The following is an 18849-nucleotide window of genomic DNA, read 5'->3' on the forward strand; positions in this document are numbered from 1 at the left end:
TAGTGAATTTTTGGAGCGCGGGTATGTGCAAGCGAGTCTTAGCCCGTGCCCCATTCCTGTTTTGTTGGTGCCGAAGAAGGATGGGTTGTAGCTAATGTGTGTTGATTGTCGAGCAATCTATAACATTACGGTAAAGTATCGATATCATATTCCTAGGTTAAATGGCATGTTGGATGAGTTACATGGTGCTTGCATATTTACTAAGATCAATTTTAAAAATGGTTATCATCGGATTAGGATGAAAGAAGGGGATGAATGAAAAATTGCATTTAAGACCAAATACGGGTTGTATGAGTGGTTGGTCATGCCATTTGGATTAACTAATGCACCTAGCACTTTCATGCGACTTATGAATCATGTTTTGCGTGCTTTTTTTAGTCGATTTGCGGTTGTCTATTTTGATGATATTTTGATATAGCCAAAGTCTTGATGACCATATTGAGCATGTGCGAGCTGTTTTGAGGTGTCAAGAGCCAAGCAATTATATGCCAACCTAAAGAAGTGCTCTTTTTCGACTAATAGATTAACGTTTCTAGGGTTTGTTGTTAGTGCTGATGGTATACGGGTTGATGAGAGAAAGGTGAAAGCAATCCATGAGTGGCCGACATCTAAGATCGTGGAAGAGGTGCACAGTTTTCATAGCTTAGCAAGTTTTTATCGACGATTTATGAAAGACTTCAACACCATCGCCGCACCTTTGACTGAGGTTATCAAGAAGTACGTGGGCTTCACGTGAGGAGAACAGCAAGAAAGAGCATTCAATCTGTTAAAAGATAAGTGGACTAATGCTCCTTTGTTATCTTTACCGAATTTCATCATCGCTTTTGAGATAGAGTGCGATGCTTTTGGTACAAGAATTAGAGCCGTATTGATGCAAGGAGGGCATCCCATAGCTTATTTCAGCAAGAAATTAAGTGGAACAACATTGAATTATCCTATTTACGATAAGAAGATGTATGCTTTGGTGCTAGCTTTGGAGACTTAGCAATATTACCTATGGCCGAAGGAGTTTGTGATTCACACCGACCACAAGACCTTAAAGTACTTGAAGGGGCAATAAAAGTTGAATAAAAGACATGCCAAATAGATGGAGTTCATCAAGACCTTTCCATATGCGATCAAGTACAAGAAAGGTAAGGAAAATGTGGTAACGGATGCACCTCTTCAAAGGTATGCAATTCTAACTACTCTAGAAGCAAAGTGTCTAGGTTTTAAGCATATCAAAGACTTATATACTGGTGATGATGACTTTGGAAAAGTGTTTGAAGCTTGTAAACATGCTGCATTTGATAAATTCTATAACCATGATGGCTATCTTTTTCGTGAAAATAAGTTATGTTTGCCTATATATTCTTTGTGTGAGTTGTTGGTGCGAGAGGCGCACGGTGGTGGTTTAATGGGGCATTTTGACATTAATAAAACTTATGAAGTGCTGCATGAATATTTTTATTGGCCACACATGAAATGAGATGTCATACGTGTTTGTGAGAGTTGCATTGCATGTAAGCAAGCTAAGTCTACCTTTAAACCACATGGCTTGTATACACCTTTGCCTATCATGACTCATCCTTGGGTTGATATTTCTATCGATTTTATGTTAGGAATGCCTAGGTCTAAGCATGGTAGGGATTCTATTTATGTGGTTGTTGATAGGTTTTAAAAGAGGGCTCATTTTATATCATATCATAAAATCGATGATACATCACATGCTGCTGATTTGTTCTTTCGTGAGATTGTGCGCTTGCATGGAATGCCTAGGTCCATTGTTTCTTATCGAGACACTAAATTTCTTAACTACTTTTGGAAAACATTGTGGAAGAAGTTAGGTACATAGCTTTTATTTTCTACTACTTGTCATCCACAAACTAATGGTCAAACCGAGGTAGTTAATAGGAGTTTAGGGGCATTGTTGCTTGCTATCATTAAAAAGAACATAAAGTCTTGGGAAGATTATTTGCCACACGTTTGCTTATAATAGGAGCATGCATTCTGCTACTAAATTTACACTGTTTGAGATTGTCTATGGTTTTAATCCGTTAACTCTATTAGATTTAACCCCTTTGCCTGTTGATGAGCATGTGGATTTAGATGGTGCTAAAAAGGCTGAATTTGTCAAGGCATTGCATGAGAAGACGCGGCTGAATATTGGGCATAAGACCGAGCAATATACAAGGCAAGCCAGCAAAGGGCGTAAGAAAGTAGTGTTTGAGCCCGGCGATTGGGTTTGAGTTCATATGCGCAAGGAGTGTTTTCCCGAGCAGCGACGTTCTAAGTTATTACCATGAGGGAAGGACCGTTCATGGTGTTGGAGAGGGTCAATGATAGTGCCTACAAGCTTGATATTCCAGGTGAGTATGGTGTTAGTGCTACTTTTAATGTTTCTGACTTGACTCTTTTCGATGCATGGGATGATTTGAGGGCAAATCCTTTGTACATAAGAAGAAATGATATGGACATCGAGCCATATCGGTGAGGAGGTGCTAGGGACCCGTTGTCCTATCCACTTGGTCCGATCACTCGAGAGAGAGCGAAGCAATTCAAGCAAGTTGTTGGTGTCATGGTTCGTGATCTTTGGAGCGGAGATGATCTTGGTTCGAGACTTAACAAATCTTGGACTTCTTGGCGCAACACGATTATTTGGACTGGTGTTAACCGAGTTGTTGACCCGAGCCGTTGACCGTAGGGGAAGGGTTGGCGAACTCCGAATGGACTCAAATTTGGTCGGCTGCATAGAAACGGGCCACTAATCCATACTCACACTATGCCATGACTGACGACATTTTTTCGCATTTTGGAGTTGTTTAGATGGGTTTTTTGGGCATTTTTTTTTAGGCAATTTTCGTGATTTTAATGATATTTTGTGATATTGCATTTCATAGAATTAGTATCATATACAAGGGTACTTAGGGTTTCGAGACCGATAGACATCACTTTTACGATTTTTAATACAATGAGAGGATTTTCTCTTCTTTGAGGACTTGGTCTTATCAAGGCTTCCTTGTGGCAATCGATTCGACTTATCAAACAATATAGCAAGTTCTCTTATTCGTGGCGTTTATAACGTTGGTTGATTGACACGGGTTCCTCAACAGGTCACATTTGTACCGAGGTTACCAATCACAGGTTTGATTGGGGGTTGAGGTTCGCAATTCTCACCTTCCGGATTTTCGTAGAACGATCAATTCCGCAACGATTCACATCGCTTTCAAAAATAGAGTGTAAAGTGCCGAAAGTGTAAATGTGAGGATGGTTAATATTAGGAATTCCGAAACTCTTCACAATAGCGCCACTGATGAAACCATTTAAAATTGATGAGGAAAGAACTTGAAGGGAAAGAAGAAGAGTTTCAAAGCATCATCTTACCAAAGGATATATAAAGTTCTTAAAAATGCAAGCCACCGCCCGGTCAAAAATAAAAAATAAGCAAACTGATACAACGGACAAAATTTTGAACTTTCTCACTCAGTAGCTGAAAGTGGAGAATGGTGTATCCCAAAATTATATTTTTTTTATTTTATTATCTACCTAGCTATTCTATTTTAAGGCTCTAGAATAGTTAAGTCTAAGGTTGATTTTGTTTCTATCTCTTAACAGTGTGGGCGTGTTAAGAAATGCTTATTATATAGTGAAGTTGGAGCATTGAAAGCTTTGGACTCTTCCTAATAGTTTATGCATTTCCTCGCATCGCACGCATGGCATGGCATGCACGCATGCACATGAATGACATGCACGCATGCACATGAATGACATGCATGCATGCATACTAGATCAAGCCTTGTCTCCGATTAATTATTTAGGTCAGTAGTTGTTTACTCGCCCCTAGAGATGAAGGGAGAGGTGACGCAGGCTCATTTCTATCTCCCCCCTGTCAAGATCTACAGACTCTAGGGTTTACATATCTCCTCCTCTCCTCCTCCTCCTCCTCCTTCTTCTTCTTCACAGAGCTAATAAGCTCATCTTCAAGGTCATTTCTTGAAGCTAGGTATTTCCCTCTTCCAAAATTCTCCATATTGAATTGAAGGGTTTCTGTTCCTTTTTGTGTTTCTGCTAGCAAGAACAGTGATGACCGATGCTACAAGAAACAGGTTCGAGATTTGATTAACTCCGCACTTTGAACAGGGTCACACAGAGACCAAAAGATGAAGGAGATGGAGGGAGAGAGCCGTACGGAGTGTTCGGTGGAGTGTCAGTCATCCTACCAGAACAAGGAGGAGGGCGAGAGCGACAGCAATGAAGACAAAAGTAAGGCTGTGAATGATGGGAGCTCCAGCAACAGCACCGTGGAAGAGATGAGTCATGATGGTCGTCGTCATCATCAGAAGAAGCCGTCTGTGCGTCCGTACATCAGATCCAAGATGCCAAGGCTTCGCTGGACACCTGATCTTCACCTCCGCTTTCTTCATGCTGTTGAAAGGCTTGGTGGTCAAGACAGTGAGTTTCTTTTCTTTTTACAACTGTCTTTTTCCTTTTCTATTCTTTTTTGGCTAAATCAACACATAGACAAAGCATAGGCACAATTGTAGTTAATTTGTCTTTGAATTTCTTTTCTTTCAATCCTTTACCAAATGAAAAGGTCTTTTGGTTTTAACTCGTCGTCGTATCAGTTTGGAAACATCAAACAGATTGATCTAATTGGATTTTCATTTTTTTCTCGCGTTCATAGGAGCGACGCCAAAGCTGGTTCTTCAGTTGATGAACATTAAAGGCCTTAGCATTGCTCATGTGAAGAGTCATCTTCAGGTTATTTTCTTCCCCAGGTCTTCGATTTAGCATCAATTTATACGTCTTGATGTTCACATGCACATAACTTTTTTCAGTTAGGTTTTAGGTGCATTTTCCAGCAACCTACCTAGCTAATCCAGCTTCAGTTCCGATTCCTGCTTTGATAATTCATTTCTCTCTGACATTTCTCATTTGAATGTTTGATCAGATGTATAGAAACAAAAAGATGGATGAAAACGGTCAAGGTAACATTCAATATAACCTATGGTCCTTTCGTTTCATCGCGAGAGACGAGATTAGGATTTCTCCTCTTTCGGATATCCTGAATTCTTCTTTTCTTGTTCAGTGCTGGCGGATCATAGGCATCTTGCGGAATGTGGAGAGAACAATATTGTCTATAAATTCAGTCAACTGCCAATGCTTCAAGGCTATACTGGCCAAACTTCAAATTTCGGGTAATCAAATCCATCTCCATTTATGTCTCAAGATATTACAAACTTTTTATGTAGAATTTCCACCATCACTCCTTCTAAACATCTACGATTCACTAAAATTAAACAGAGGTTTAGTTTAATCCATGTATTAAAACTTGTTATTTGATTTTTATTCCTGGATCATTGGTATGGGAGAAAAATACCGTCATAAATTGGAAATGGAATTGTTAATCAATTTAGCCACAACAATTTTTAATTCGGGTACTGTAGCTCTTAAACCTTCAAGAACCTCTTCGATTGAGGAAAAACTCCCCTAAAATTGCGGGTTACCGTGCACAACAACCAACGCAAGGGCATGTGCTAGACTTACGAAAATGTCACTTCTGGCATTTACAATACATTTTGGAAATTTTAGGGGGAAAATCTCAATTATTTAGTGAAGTTCAGATGCTTAAACAAAACAAGGGGAATTAAACCTAACCTTTTCAAGATTTAGTAAGTTAAGCAAGGGTTAGAGTGGAGTTATGTTTTGTTCATTGACAAGTAAAAAGTGGCATCGAGGTTCAATGCTCTTCTACTTGCTAAACGAAATATAACACTGCTATTGTTCCTATTCAAAAAAGATTCAAATACCTATTTATTTAGATACTTTAAGCACATATCATTCGATCTTCGACACCAACAGAAAATTTCTTTTCAACTGACTGCAGACATTGTGAAGCTCCCTCATTATCTATTCTCAATTAAGCTAAACATTAACGATATAATCTTCGACATTGATATATGTGAATGTATGAGGACCTCTCCGCGAATCTTATCTGTCTAGTATGTGTCTGTTTTGTACTTCTAAAAGATATGGAGATCCCTGTTGGAGAGCTGGCGGATACCAAATGCATAAGAATTCCTTCTTCGGTCGGAGCTCAAGGGACGAAACCAGACCCGGGTTACATGGGAGAGTTGCGGAGATATTATTTGGCAGTAAAAATGGCATCTGGTCTAATTTCTTGCTGGGTGCTTCCTCCTTTAGCCGCCAACCCAACTGGACCAACCAACAAGAAGTTAGGTATCCATACACATCTCCACACAATCAAGAAACCTGGAAAAATATCGAAAGCAGAATGAGCCATATTGAGCATCAGTGCGTCGCACAACTAGGAGCCGAAGGTGGAGAAAATGGAAATTTCTACAAGAGTATCACTTCTGAATTGAAGAGGAAGTTCGATGTCGCGGACATCGACCTAAATCTCTCTCTTCAGGTGAACCATGACCATGGCGAAGGACATGGGAGTTCAGAGGAGGAGAATGATGTCGATAGTAGTTTGTCTTTGTCTTTGTTTTCTGCAAGAGCATCCGAACATAGGAAACTGAATGAAGAAAGTAATGAAATTAAAGAACATAGTGTTGGAAGGGCAAGTACTCTTGATCTGACTCTATGAATGAGACCATTCTAAGTGAGATCTCGAGGTACTTATCCGGAGTAATGATGTAGTAATTCATGTTTGTCTCTACAAATTTGTGCTTTTAGCGACTATATATTTGAGGTGATATAGTTTTCTCTCGAATCCCATGTTGCTCCTCTACATAAGCCAGCTATTTCTTCCTCATGGGGTTGTCTTGCGAGAATAACGTAGCAGCATCACGGGAAATGCCTGACTAGCTCTGCAAACACGCACGATCACTTGGTTCAATGCACATAAATCATTTACATGGCAATTTAGCCAATATTAACATTTCAAACCAGGCACCTACAGTACATACTTCAAAGGCATCAAATTTCACCTGTGAAGTTCTTTAACAATCATGCACTTGGTTGAATACTTGGAATGAACAGTTAGCTAGAGTAGAAGGCCACATGAATAATAATATAGTCCTGGAACGTGTATCTTTCGATGATTTACATTCACATGTATAAAAGCATCAAAACAAATTGCAAAGAGAGAGAGAGAGAGAGAGAGAGAGAGAGACAAATCTGGATACTCTTCAGACAGAAAATATCGGATCAGTCAGCTCCAGACAACCATGGCTACACGAGAAGCACGAGGACAAGCTCAAAAAAGAGGTTTTGTGGATCTGTCAAAAGTGAACTTTTAGTTGCCAGTTAAGTTATCAGAGTAATTTATCCACAGGTCCATGATGGACAAGTTGAACACTAGCAACAGACTGGATTATTAATTACGGTGAAAACAGATGGGAAGATTTGTTGGTACTAAGGCTTCATCCACTCCACGTGATAATTATTTTCTTGTTTTTTCTTTTTTTGCCAAGTTATAGTTAGATTTGAAAAACAATATTTTGTCCCCAATAACATTACCTATATAAATTTGTCAAGAGAAATGTAATATTAAAGTAAAACTCGTGCTCTGATAATAGGACAGTTTGACAAACAACCAAGTAAAAATGCAATGTGTGTTAGCGCATATGTATGTTTATGTATCGATATATATATATATATATATATATATATATATATATATAGCTATATGTGCGTATGTGGCTCTTGATGCATCCTGTAGTGATTGGCATGATGCCAATGATATAATAAGAATAAATTAGAGTTGGACATGGATCCACTGGTCGGAGGTTTTCTTGGGGAAAGTAATTTTTCTTGTCTAACTTATATGGTTTTTCCCTGTCAAACTATTATTATGAAAGTACAACTCGTGCTCTGATAATAGGACAGTTTGACAAACAACTAAGTAAAAATGCAATGTGTGTTTGCACATATGTATCTTTATGTATTGATACATATAACTATATGTGCGTACGCATATGTGCGTACGCAGCTCTTGATGCATCCTATAGTGACTGGCATGATGCCAATGATACTATAAGAATAAATTAGAGTTAGACATGGATCCGTTGGTCCAAGGTTTTCTTGTGAAAAGTAATTTTTCTTGTCTAACTTGTATGGTTTTCCTTGTCAAACTACTATTAAAAGAAAGGGATTTGAGAAATTGATAATGTAACAATATAACGGTGCAATCTCAATAGCAAGTGTTATGAATAACAATAAATATATATCAATTATGACGAAACTCATTTCTAATCTTATGTCCGACATTCTACCATTATACTGTCACGCGGTTTTGCTAGCAAGATCCTCAGTCTATGTTTAGCGATCGGGATAAAAGTCAGTATAGGATAAATTTTATCCTATCCCGTGTTTGATTCCTACTCGGGATAGGATACAATGAGATATAAATGGGATATAGCTTAGATATAATTATTCCATGAGGAAGATGGGATAAAAGTGGATAGGATTTCTTTTGTTCACTATATAAAAACTATTTTTCTGAATAACAAACTTCTTATATAATAAAATTAAAATAATAATTATATTTAAATAAATTTTAATTCTAATGTTAAAAAGAAAACTCAAAATAAAAAAAATAATTTTCATTTTTATTTATTATAAATTTTATTCATAATTTGATTTGTTTCTTCTTTATAATACATAGTTTGTATGTTTGTGTGTGTGTGTGTATATATATATATATATATATATATATATGTATATATCCTAGTATCTATATCATTACATATTTTAAGTATAATAGTATAGTTTATTATATAATGAAAAAAATTATTAAAAAATGATGGAAGGGAATCAAAATAATGATAAAAAGAGATTTATAATTGAAAAATAAGTAAAAATGAAGTTAAGAACCCAAATTTTGAGTGAATATATTTAAGCTTGAAGATGATTTTTTTAATTCCCAAAGAATGATGGGCAATGAAATTTCTATAAAAAAAAAAAATAGCATCTCTATCTCATTCTCCTCTATATATTTAGTTCATGTGGAAGTTTCATGATTGCTTTATAATTTTTTAGTTCACGATCAAACTCTACGAAAACAGCAAGAGAGCTGAAACTTCTTCTTCTTCTTATCTTTCCGGTTCACATCAAAAGTCTAAGAAAAGTAGAAAAAGATGCAAACCTCCTTCTCCTTTGAAGTATAACACATATAACAAGAGAGATAAAACTTTTCATAGTCATAAAGATGAATAGTTATATTTTCTTTATCTTACTAGATTTGGCAGTGAATTATGAGATATTCTTACAATTTTCATTCATACATTTTCAAATTCATTTACATTGATATGTTGTAAATATCAAACAATGAACATGATATAATATGAATATATTTGGCTCTATTATTGCAATTCACCAAACACTGAATAGGATATGACAAATCTCTAGATTTCATATCCAATCCCATCCTAATTAGAAATCCGGACGACCAAATACAGCCGAAAAGAAATGAGTTTGCATAGACCCAATCATCATGAATCGAGTCAATTATATGGGATCTACCGATATCAAGGGCATAGACACAGCAGGCTTACATGCACTCGAGTTACACATTAAAATAAAAAACCAGAGATTATTAGCAGGTCGGGACAAAGTTGTCACGTGGTCTTCGTTTCCCACACAACAAAAAAGGATATCTGTGTCACTGCCAACCAAAAATAAAAATTATAGTTACTGTCAAATCAAACAGTGTGTGCATACATTTCTTCTCTCTACGTGCGTGCAGCACTGCGTCAAATGAGGCAACAAGAATATATTCTCTTTTCCTCCAACAACAGTCTTCCTTCGTGAATATTTTATCAACCCCAATTGGCGAAATTGATTGCGGCAGTTGGAAATTTTTCAATTTATAAATTGAATATCACCAGTTCGAATTTCGTTGACTGTATGCAAATTGTCCAGCATCAAAATTACTTGCATAGACTAAATATTTGAATTTTACCGATTCATTAATCTTGTTAGACATCAAGGCTACAATTCAGCAGAGATTTCCTCCATGATTATTTTCCTGTGTTAGAGATATAAATGTATTTAAGAGATTTTGTCTTGATTTTGATTTGATGTAATTGATATTTCGTTATTTGTTACTTTAGATAATTAAACTTTAAAGCCTATAAATAGGCACATGTACCTTTCATTAGCAATGTACAAATATTATAGAACACAATATATGGCTACATTTAGCTACAACTTTTGTTGCCTTAAGATATTAATTTCTTAAGTTTTTTCATGGTATCAAAGCTATCAATTGCAAAAGCATCATAGCCATGAGTTCTAATCTAAGTTCCTCAACAAAATCGAGTCCTACAATTTACGTTGTTGTTAGTATCTCAATGTCATCCAGTTCAACAATCTTGTCTCTCACCAACCCTGTCATTATGTCATCTAGAAATTTCATGGGGTTATCCGGTTGTCCGAATCTTGGGGTGAAATCCACCGGGGACAACTACAAGATGTGGAAAGCTCGAATCCTACCCTTCCTTCAAGCAAATAAACTGATTTGATCATCGATGGAATGATGCCATGTCCTCCACCTCATATTACTCAAACCAATACAGATGGTTCTTCCAATATTGTGCCCAATCCCAAATACGATAGCCGGTACACGAGACCAGATTGCTCTCGGGTGGATCTTAAGCACGATAGCCGATTCAATTGTCGTTCATTTATCTAATCTGAACACCTTTTCATGCCGTATGAAATTTCTTATATGCATCTTTCACTGCCCAAAATAGTGCACAAGCTACCCAATTACGGCCGCAACTTCGGATGATGTGGGAAGGTAACCAAACTGTGACCGAATTCCATCAACAAGCTACTTTTATATCTGATCAATTGGCCTCCATTGGTGAGATCATCTCACCACAAGAGTACCGAACGCATACCTTTCAAGGCCTAGGAGCTAAGTTTCAAAGCTTGGTTGTTGCAATTTCGGTTCTCACTCAGCATCAATAAATGAGCAAGGAGTCTTTTCATGGCCTTCTCTCTACTCATGAGCCACCGTTGGAGCTCCAAGAACCACAAACCACCCAACCAGCTGCCTTTGTCACGCACAACACCAACTTGGGCGAAAATTCACATTCACAGCGTAGCCCCGCTTCCAATTTCAATAGCCCCAACTCAAATACAAGGCAATAGAGGAATCTTAATCCTCATGAACAGCAACCCAACTTCAATAATTCGAGCAACTCTTAGTACCTAAATTTCAATGGCAACAAAAATCAAAGACGTAGCAACATAAGGTGTCGGATTTGCAATCGCCTAGGACACAAGGCCGTTGTTTGTCACAATTGGTTTAACCAACAATTTGGGTTCTTTGGAAGCTACACACACCAGCAGCAGTCACTTCCACCACAAGTTCAATTGGCTGAGATACCTCCTCCACCATTGGTGCTTTCTCCCGATACTTGGTATCCCGACTCAAGTGCCACATATCACATTATCAACAATCCTCATCAACTGTCCTCGGTTCAGCCATATCATGGCACTCGGCAGGTCACCATAGGTAATGGGTCAAGTCTTCCCATCACTCACATAGGTACCCTTATTACCCATGACTTTCTCTTGTCTAATATCCTGGTGGTTCCGTCTACCACTAAAAACTTAATTTATGTTCGTCAATTCTCTGCTGAAAATTCTCGTGACCTTATTTTCTCACCGAACTGCTTCTTTGTGAAGTGTCGTTGTACGGGCAGGATCCTTCTCCGATGGGGCATTAATCAAGGCCTCTACATACTCTCATCATTGTCGCCTACGACTCCAACCTGCTTCGTTTATCAAGTGGAGTCACTCACCCATTAGCATTGTTGTCTTGGTCATGCCGTATTTCCTACTATTTCAAGAATCTTCAATAAGTCGTTAAGTCATGTTCTAGTTTTTTCAGCTTGTCTTTCTAGCAAGAGTCATAAACAGTCTCATCCACCAATAACTAATAGGTCTAAGGCTCCCCTAGAACTAGTTCACTTTGATGTTGGGAGCCTGCTCCTATCGAGTCATCCCAAAATAATAAATACTATGTTTGTTTTATGGATAATTACTCTAATTTTTTTTGGTTTTTTCCTTTTCACTCTCGCAACTAGTCCTTATCCATTGTCATTGTTTTCCTCACCTTCGTTGAAAATCAACTTAACACTAAGGTCAAAGCTTTTCAATCTGATTGTGTAGATGAATTTATCTCTACACCATTTGTTCAATTATTCGGGCAAAAGGTATTTTTCATAGGACCTCCTATCCACACCTTCTTCAGAATGGCTCAACTGAGCGCAAACATCACCATATAGTTGAAATGGGACTCATTATGCCCTATCATGCTTCTAACCCCTATAATTATTGGGACTTTGCCTTTGAAGTAGCTGTACACATTATCAAAAGGCTACCCGTACCAGTTCTGCAAAATAAATCACTATGGGAAATCTTATTTCAGATGGTTCCATCTATTGCTCATCTTAGAGTTTTTGGCTGCACAGTGTATCCCAATCTTCGACCCTATGCGAAGAACAAAACCACGGTCACACCGGTGCATTTTTAGGCTACCCATCGGGATACAAATGATACCGGTGTTATTCCCCTCAGCATCAACGGTTCTACATTGTTGTTGATGTAGTGTTTGACAAATTAGATCTTCCTTATGCATAAAACACTTCACAATCATCTTTGGAGGCCGCTGCAACAATTCAACCGCTTATTTTTGCTGAGTTGTCTAGAACTCCTCTGCCATAGCAACTAACACGTGAGGCCTATTCTCCCTCTAATTGCGATTTACAATTTGCTAATTCGTTGCTGCAGAATCAACGCAATTCAAGTATATCCGAAACCTCACTGTAAGAACACGTTAATGGGTTTCCCTCTCAATCCGCAACTTCACCAATCCCCGCGTAGCTTCTCCGTCGAATTCACCAGCTTAGCCGCACATCCTATGGTGACACGCCTTCGTGATGGCACTTTCGCTCGCAGACACATTCATACTGCTCACACTTATGAATTGGCCACCTTTGTGTCAAATTTTGTCACACCTTCTTGCTTTTTTCAGGCTATGAAAGATGCAAATTAGCTTACGGCTATGGCAAATGAATGCACTGCCCTCATAAAAAATCAGACCTGGACATTATTGTCTCCTCCTCCGAATTGTAAACATGTCAACCGCAAATGGGTCTTCTGAGTTAAGCTCCTTGCCAATGGTTCTCTTGAGCAGTATAAAGCTCGATTGGTTGCAAAGGGATTCCATCAATAAGAAGGTGTCGACTACAATGAGACTTTCAGCCCGGTTGTCAAGCATGTGATAGTTCGACTTGTCCTCTCTGATGCCTTTTCTCATGGGTGGCAACTCCGGCTGCTTTATGTGAAGAACGCCTTTCTTCATGGTCACTTAACAAAAGAAATTTTCATGGAGCAGCCCCCTGGCTTTGTTGATTTTGTTCATCCCCGTTATATCTGCAAATTACAGCAATCTCTTCGTGGTCTCAAATAGGCTCCTCGCATTTGGCATCAATGTCTTAGTGCTTTTCTGGTTCAAGTGGGCTTCATTCCTTCAATTACCGATTCCTCACTCTTTATTCTTCATACAATACAGCTAAGTATCTTCCTTCCGGTTTATGTTGAGTCACTGGGTCACCTAATGCGCCTTTGTTGGCTCTCATTAAATCTCTATAGTAGGAATTTTAAAGATCCGGGAGAGCTTCATTACTTTCTTGGCCTTGAAATACAATGGACATATCAAGGCATTATTCTCCATCCGGTTAAATATGTTACTGATTTTCTTATACGAGCCAAAATGACCAAGGCTCGTCTTGTTTCCATGCCGTGTACTACTTTGGCTAGTGTCCGATCTGCTCATCTTGGTGCACCCTTCTCCGATCCGCTGCTATATTGCAGCATTATAGGGGTTCTATAGTATCTCACGCTTACTCGCCCAAATATCACATATGATGTCAACACAGCTTGTCGGGTCATGCACTCTCTCACCGAGATCTACCGGCAATTTGTTAAAAGGATCCTTCGTTTCATCAAAAGCACTCAACATCATGGTATTCTCTTCACTCCTAGCTCTTCTTTTCAACTGCATGCTTTTTCCACTACGGGATGGGCTAGTGCTCCAAATACTCGTCGCTTTGTTGGTAGGTTTGGCATCTTTTTGGGTTCAAATCTTGTTTTATGGAGCTCCCGCAAATAGCGAACTGTTGGCCTATCCAATACCGAAACCGAGTTTAATTGTTTTGCTGAGACCACTACAGAACTTATCTGGATAGAAGCTCTGCTATGTGATCTTCATGCTTGTCCGCCCTCTCCTCCTATACTTTGGTTTGATAATCTTTCTACTATCTATCTTACTGGCAATCCCATCTTCCATGCTTACACTAAACATGTAGAGATTGACTACCACTTTGTGTGCAAGCGTGTGACCAAAGGACATCTTCATTTTCAGTACATCTCCACTCATAATCAACCAACCGACATCCTCACTAAAGTCTCTCTACTCCTCGGTTCCGTCTTCTTCAGATCAAGCTTACCGTGACCCCCGCCACATCACCTTGCGAGGGGATTTTGTCTTGATTTTGATTTGATGTAATTGATATTTTGTTATTTGTTACTTTAGATAGTTAACCTTTAAAGCCTATAAATATGCACATGTGCCTTTCATTAGTGATGCACAAAATATTATAAACACAATATATGGCTACCTTTAGCCGCAATTCTTGTTGCCTTATGATATTAATTTATTAAGGTTTTTCAAATCTTACGGGGTATTTCATGAGCGTCCAAGTAACTGAACTTTTATGCCCATGCCTTTCAATTATAAAATATTTGTATTTTGTTAACATGACTATAGTATTATTTTTAACCAAACTGGTGTTTAGATTTATGCTGGCAAAAGTACACTTTTAGTGCCAAAAATTGTCTATGGAGATCACTTTGGTGCCAAAATTTTCAATTGGATCACTTTAGTATCAAGCTGGAGAAAAAAAGATCACTTTGGTGCTTCTGGCCAAAAATTCCGACCAAAATTGCCACGTGGCATTCTTAATTAATTTTTGAATTTTAATTGGCATTTTAAAAAATATGAAGTCCACGTTGGTTTCATGTCACGCCCCGAACCCTTCGGAACCGATAACATCCCACGACGGTCGTTAACTTCATGAAAAAGAAAAAAAAAACCCAAGATACAACGACGGTGTTCTTAAGCGCGATATGAGATATACAAGCGGAAGCGGACTAAACTCCATATAGTTTAAAATGAGATGACTCGGGATAACATACGATGGTACATATCATAACACTAAATCAGTCTTACACAATAAACTTAAATAGGGAATACAATATAGCTGGATTCGGGAAAAGACGATACATAATATCAAAAGGGTATACTAACCCAAAACTAATTCCACTAACCTATGAGAGTAACCAAAATGTAAGTGTTACTACTACACCTAAACATTGGCCTCACTACCGTTAGTTGATAGTCTCGGCTCCATAGAAACAGGATCGGAATTCAAAGGTGTGCTCCTCTTACTCTGCAAGTTCGGATCGGCCTCGGTGTCCATCCTTGGATCGGTGTCGGGGGGCAGCACCTTAACTCTAGCTAGCTCGAGTCTCGGTAGCTCCATCTCCGGCTCCATCTCAGCAAGTCCTATGTTGGAATCATCCACTACGCTACCTAGACGAATAGCTCCAGAGGGGCCCACAGCTCCAAGTACCTTGTCGAGTATGACACACTCCCTAAGTGGCCCGAAATACGTGTCCCCATCTTAGTAGGTCCAAGCCAAAAAGGTTAGGTGTCTCCGGGAATCGCCTTCCTCGTCCACCTAGACTGTACCAACTTTCCTATAGTACGCCTGGTTTCTTCCTACTGGGTACTTGGTGACCACGGTCTCAAGGTCCATCGGCATCCCAAAAAGTGGTGGCATGGTGATCGGGTCAAGGCTTAGGGTCTGAAAAGTTGATCCCACAATGGGGTGAGTTTATAATTCAGCAAGTTAACCCTAAACCTAAACTAAGCCAAAAGTACTTCCAAACACTTTTGAAATATGCAATACTAAACAAGGATAAATACATGGCAATCGATACAGTAATCAAAGTCATGAATCATTGGCACTACACACTTTTCACAATTCAAGGATTCAATTACTCAATTAAGATTAAGTTTCGTACTTTAGGCACTCAATAGCTCGTAAGCTTATAGGATAGCAATTCACTCATTGTGGTTCCAATTTCGATGGCCATGCCCACGTATTAACGCCTTAGGCTAACATAATTATTGTACCGGCGTTAGTACGCCTCAGGTTACAATGCCATTCTCAAACCCACGTTAGTATGCCTTAGGTCAAATCCCGCGTTTAACGCCTCGGGATATACTCAAACCTCACGTAGCAATGCATTAGGGTAAAATGTGCACATATACTCATAAATCAATTAATCAATGGCCAAACTATTGGAATCTGAAATTCCACCATCCAATATACTCAATTCGACTTACAAGCCTCGAATTTCAATCATTCGATCACATGCCACAACTCAACTATTTATTACCTTATTGAACTTCATTATCGAGTACCAAGAATCATGGTTTAGCCATGGATTTCACATTTTAAGCTCTAAAACAACCAAACACACATTGACTCCCAAAAGGTTTCCACGTCCAGACCTACTCCCAGTAAAACTGACATGATTCTATTCACTTTTTTGAGTAACCAACCTTAGATTCATGTTCCTCATGATCTTATGGTCACGTGGGAGAAAATAGAGCTCAATTCGGCTTCCGGACGACTTCGAACGAGCCCTTTTACTTTTGACGCACGCTGAAAAACGGAAATACGAGCTCTCGAATCTTATGACATTTTTCGCATGATAACAGCCCTTAAAACTCTCCAATTCAAATTCTAAATCATCCATTAGTAACCTAGAGTCCTAGTAAAGGTTTAAGGACAACTTACCCTTGATTTGAGCAAGCGAAAACCTCAAGACAACCGGTGAAGTCCACAGTTCCAAAAACTGGACAGAAATGGCAGATTCGCCCTCTAGGAAAAGTCATGCAAGAACCAACCATTAAACTTCCTAAATCCACATCAAACCTCAACCACTAAACTCCTAACATACCAAGCTAGGATTTAGAGATTACTTACCACAAATTTCAAGCAATATCAGCAATTAAATAGCCTCCAAGGTCACGATTTTAGACTGGAAAGGCAAACTGGCTCGGTTCATGAAGATAAAGCAAAACCAACTATTAAACTCCATGTAATCCTCGCTAAACTTCAACATCAACCTCTTAACATGCTAAACTAAGCTTAGGAAGTCTCTTATCTTGAACCAAGCCAAAGAACTCTCCAAAAACAGCCCACAAACTCACGGTTCAGTGCAGGGAATTGATGGCTAACTTGATCTCTCGGTGGCTCACGGTTTTGTGGCGTTCTCTCGAGTTTCACGGCGATAAATGGCCACGGAACTCACAAGAAGGGCTTGAGGGAAAGAGGGGGCTTTGGTGATGAGGGTAAAGTGAGAGGAAGAAAAAAAAATGGAATATATATATATAGAGAGAGAGAGAGAGAGAGAGAGAGAGAGATGTTCGGATGATGGAGAGGAAGAAAGAGGTGGGTTGAGTTCTTCCAAGCTTGTCTAAAGCTTTCTCAAGAAGCTAGCATGCAAGTGGGGGGACAAGAATGACTAGGTGATGGATGGACAAGTTTGAATGATATGTGTAAGAGTAATTGACAAGTTGGAAAGACAAGCTTGATTGATGGTTGCTTTTTGGGGTTTTGACTTTTTCACCTCTTATCCTCTAGCCAATAATTCAAGACAACTTCAACCACCCTGCCCTTGGATTTTCGGTTACATGAGGGATTTCAAATTGACCATCTTGTCCTTGACTAATCTTAGAGACATGAGCATAAATAGGGGGTAAAAGGTAATTTCCAATTCTTGGTCCATTTTCGATCACTTTGGGGCGAATCCTAATCTTAATTGACCTCGATGAGGTGACGTCCAAAATATTACTGTTGGAATTCTTGAATATTCGATGTCCCATTTCGAAGTCCAATTCATGCTCAAAATCCATGAATAGCAATTTCGGTGCATCTCAAACTAACGGGCGGCTTGTGATTAACATCACGTTTAAGAGCTATTCAAGCCATGACGACTTTAGTTGTCATATAATTGCGAGGGTTGATCACTAGTCCTTAAGGACACGATCGTCAAGAATCGGTTTAGTTTAATTTGCAAATTATATATATGGTCAAATGGAATCACCGTGATCCAATTGTATAACGCTGGCAAATCGCTTTAGGACCAATCTCGGATCGGCTTTTAATGGCTCAAAATCTTTCTTCGGCAATCCTTATGGTCAAAGTGCTAAGCCACACTCGAGTTCTTTAGTTCACGTATTTAAACTCTAGTTAGCCTTTCTCTTTTGGTTAATTAACTCGAGAGTGATCAAATCCGAGCGAGATCTAACCGAAATACATCGATAAATATCTTTTCATTCCTAAGCTTTGAAAAGGGTCGAAATTTAGAATGTTACATTTCTTGTGGACTTCAAAATTCAGAAAAAAACTAAAAAATAAAATAAAATTTTTAAAAAAGAAAAACTAACAGGAAATTTTTAAAATAAAAACTGTATTTAAAATAAATTAAAATAAGATGAAAAAATTAGAAAAAAAAAATGTCAGGTCGCGAGGGATATAGTAACCCTCGTTGCCTGCGATCTTTTCTTTATTTTATTTTTTTTTGAATTTCTTTATTTTTTTTTTAATTTTACAGCTTATTTCTCAAATTATGTTAAATAAAAAATTCAAATTTTAAAAAAATTTCACAGTGGACTGCCGACGAGCCGCGTCAGCATCAAATATTAATAAAAAAGCGCCACATTAGAATTCCGGTGGAGCAAATCGG

The 18849-nt window shown here is 38.5% G+C and overlaps 1 protein-coding gene across 1 annotated transcript; it reads left to right on the plus strand.

Moving 5' to 3' along the window:
• Nucleotides 1-4092: 4092 nt before the first annotated feature.
• LOC115745842 lies at nt 4093-6679 on the plus strand. Its single transcript, XM_030681453.2, has 5 exons — nt 4093-4431; nt 4664-4740; nt 4931-4967; nt 5069-5177; nt 6010-6679. Exons 1-5 carry the CDS (start codon nt 4140-4142, stop codon nt 6590-6592), a joined length of 1098 nt encoding a protein of 365 aa, XP_030537313.1. The 5' UTR covers nt 4093-4139; the 3' UTR covers nt 6593-6679.
• Nucleotides 6680-18849: the final 12170 nt, after the last annotated feature.

Source organism: Rhodamnia argentea, chromosome 7, assembly GCF_020921035.1.
Source record: "Rhodamnia argentea isolate NSW1041297 chromosome 7, ASM2092103v1, whole genome shotgun sequence".
NCBI lineage: Eukaryota > Viridiplantae > Streptophyta > Magnoliopsida > Myrtales > Myrtaceae > Rhodamnia > Rhodamnia argentea.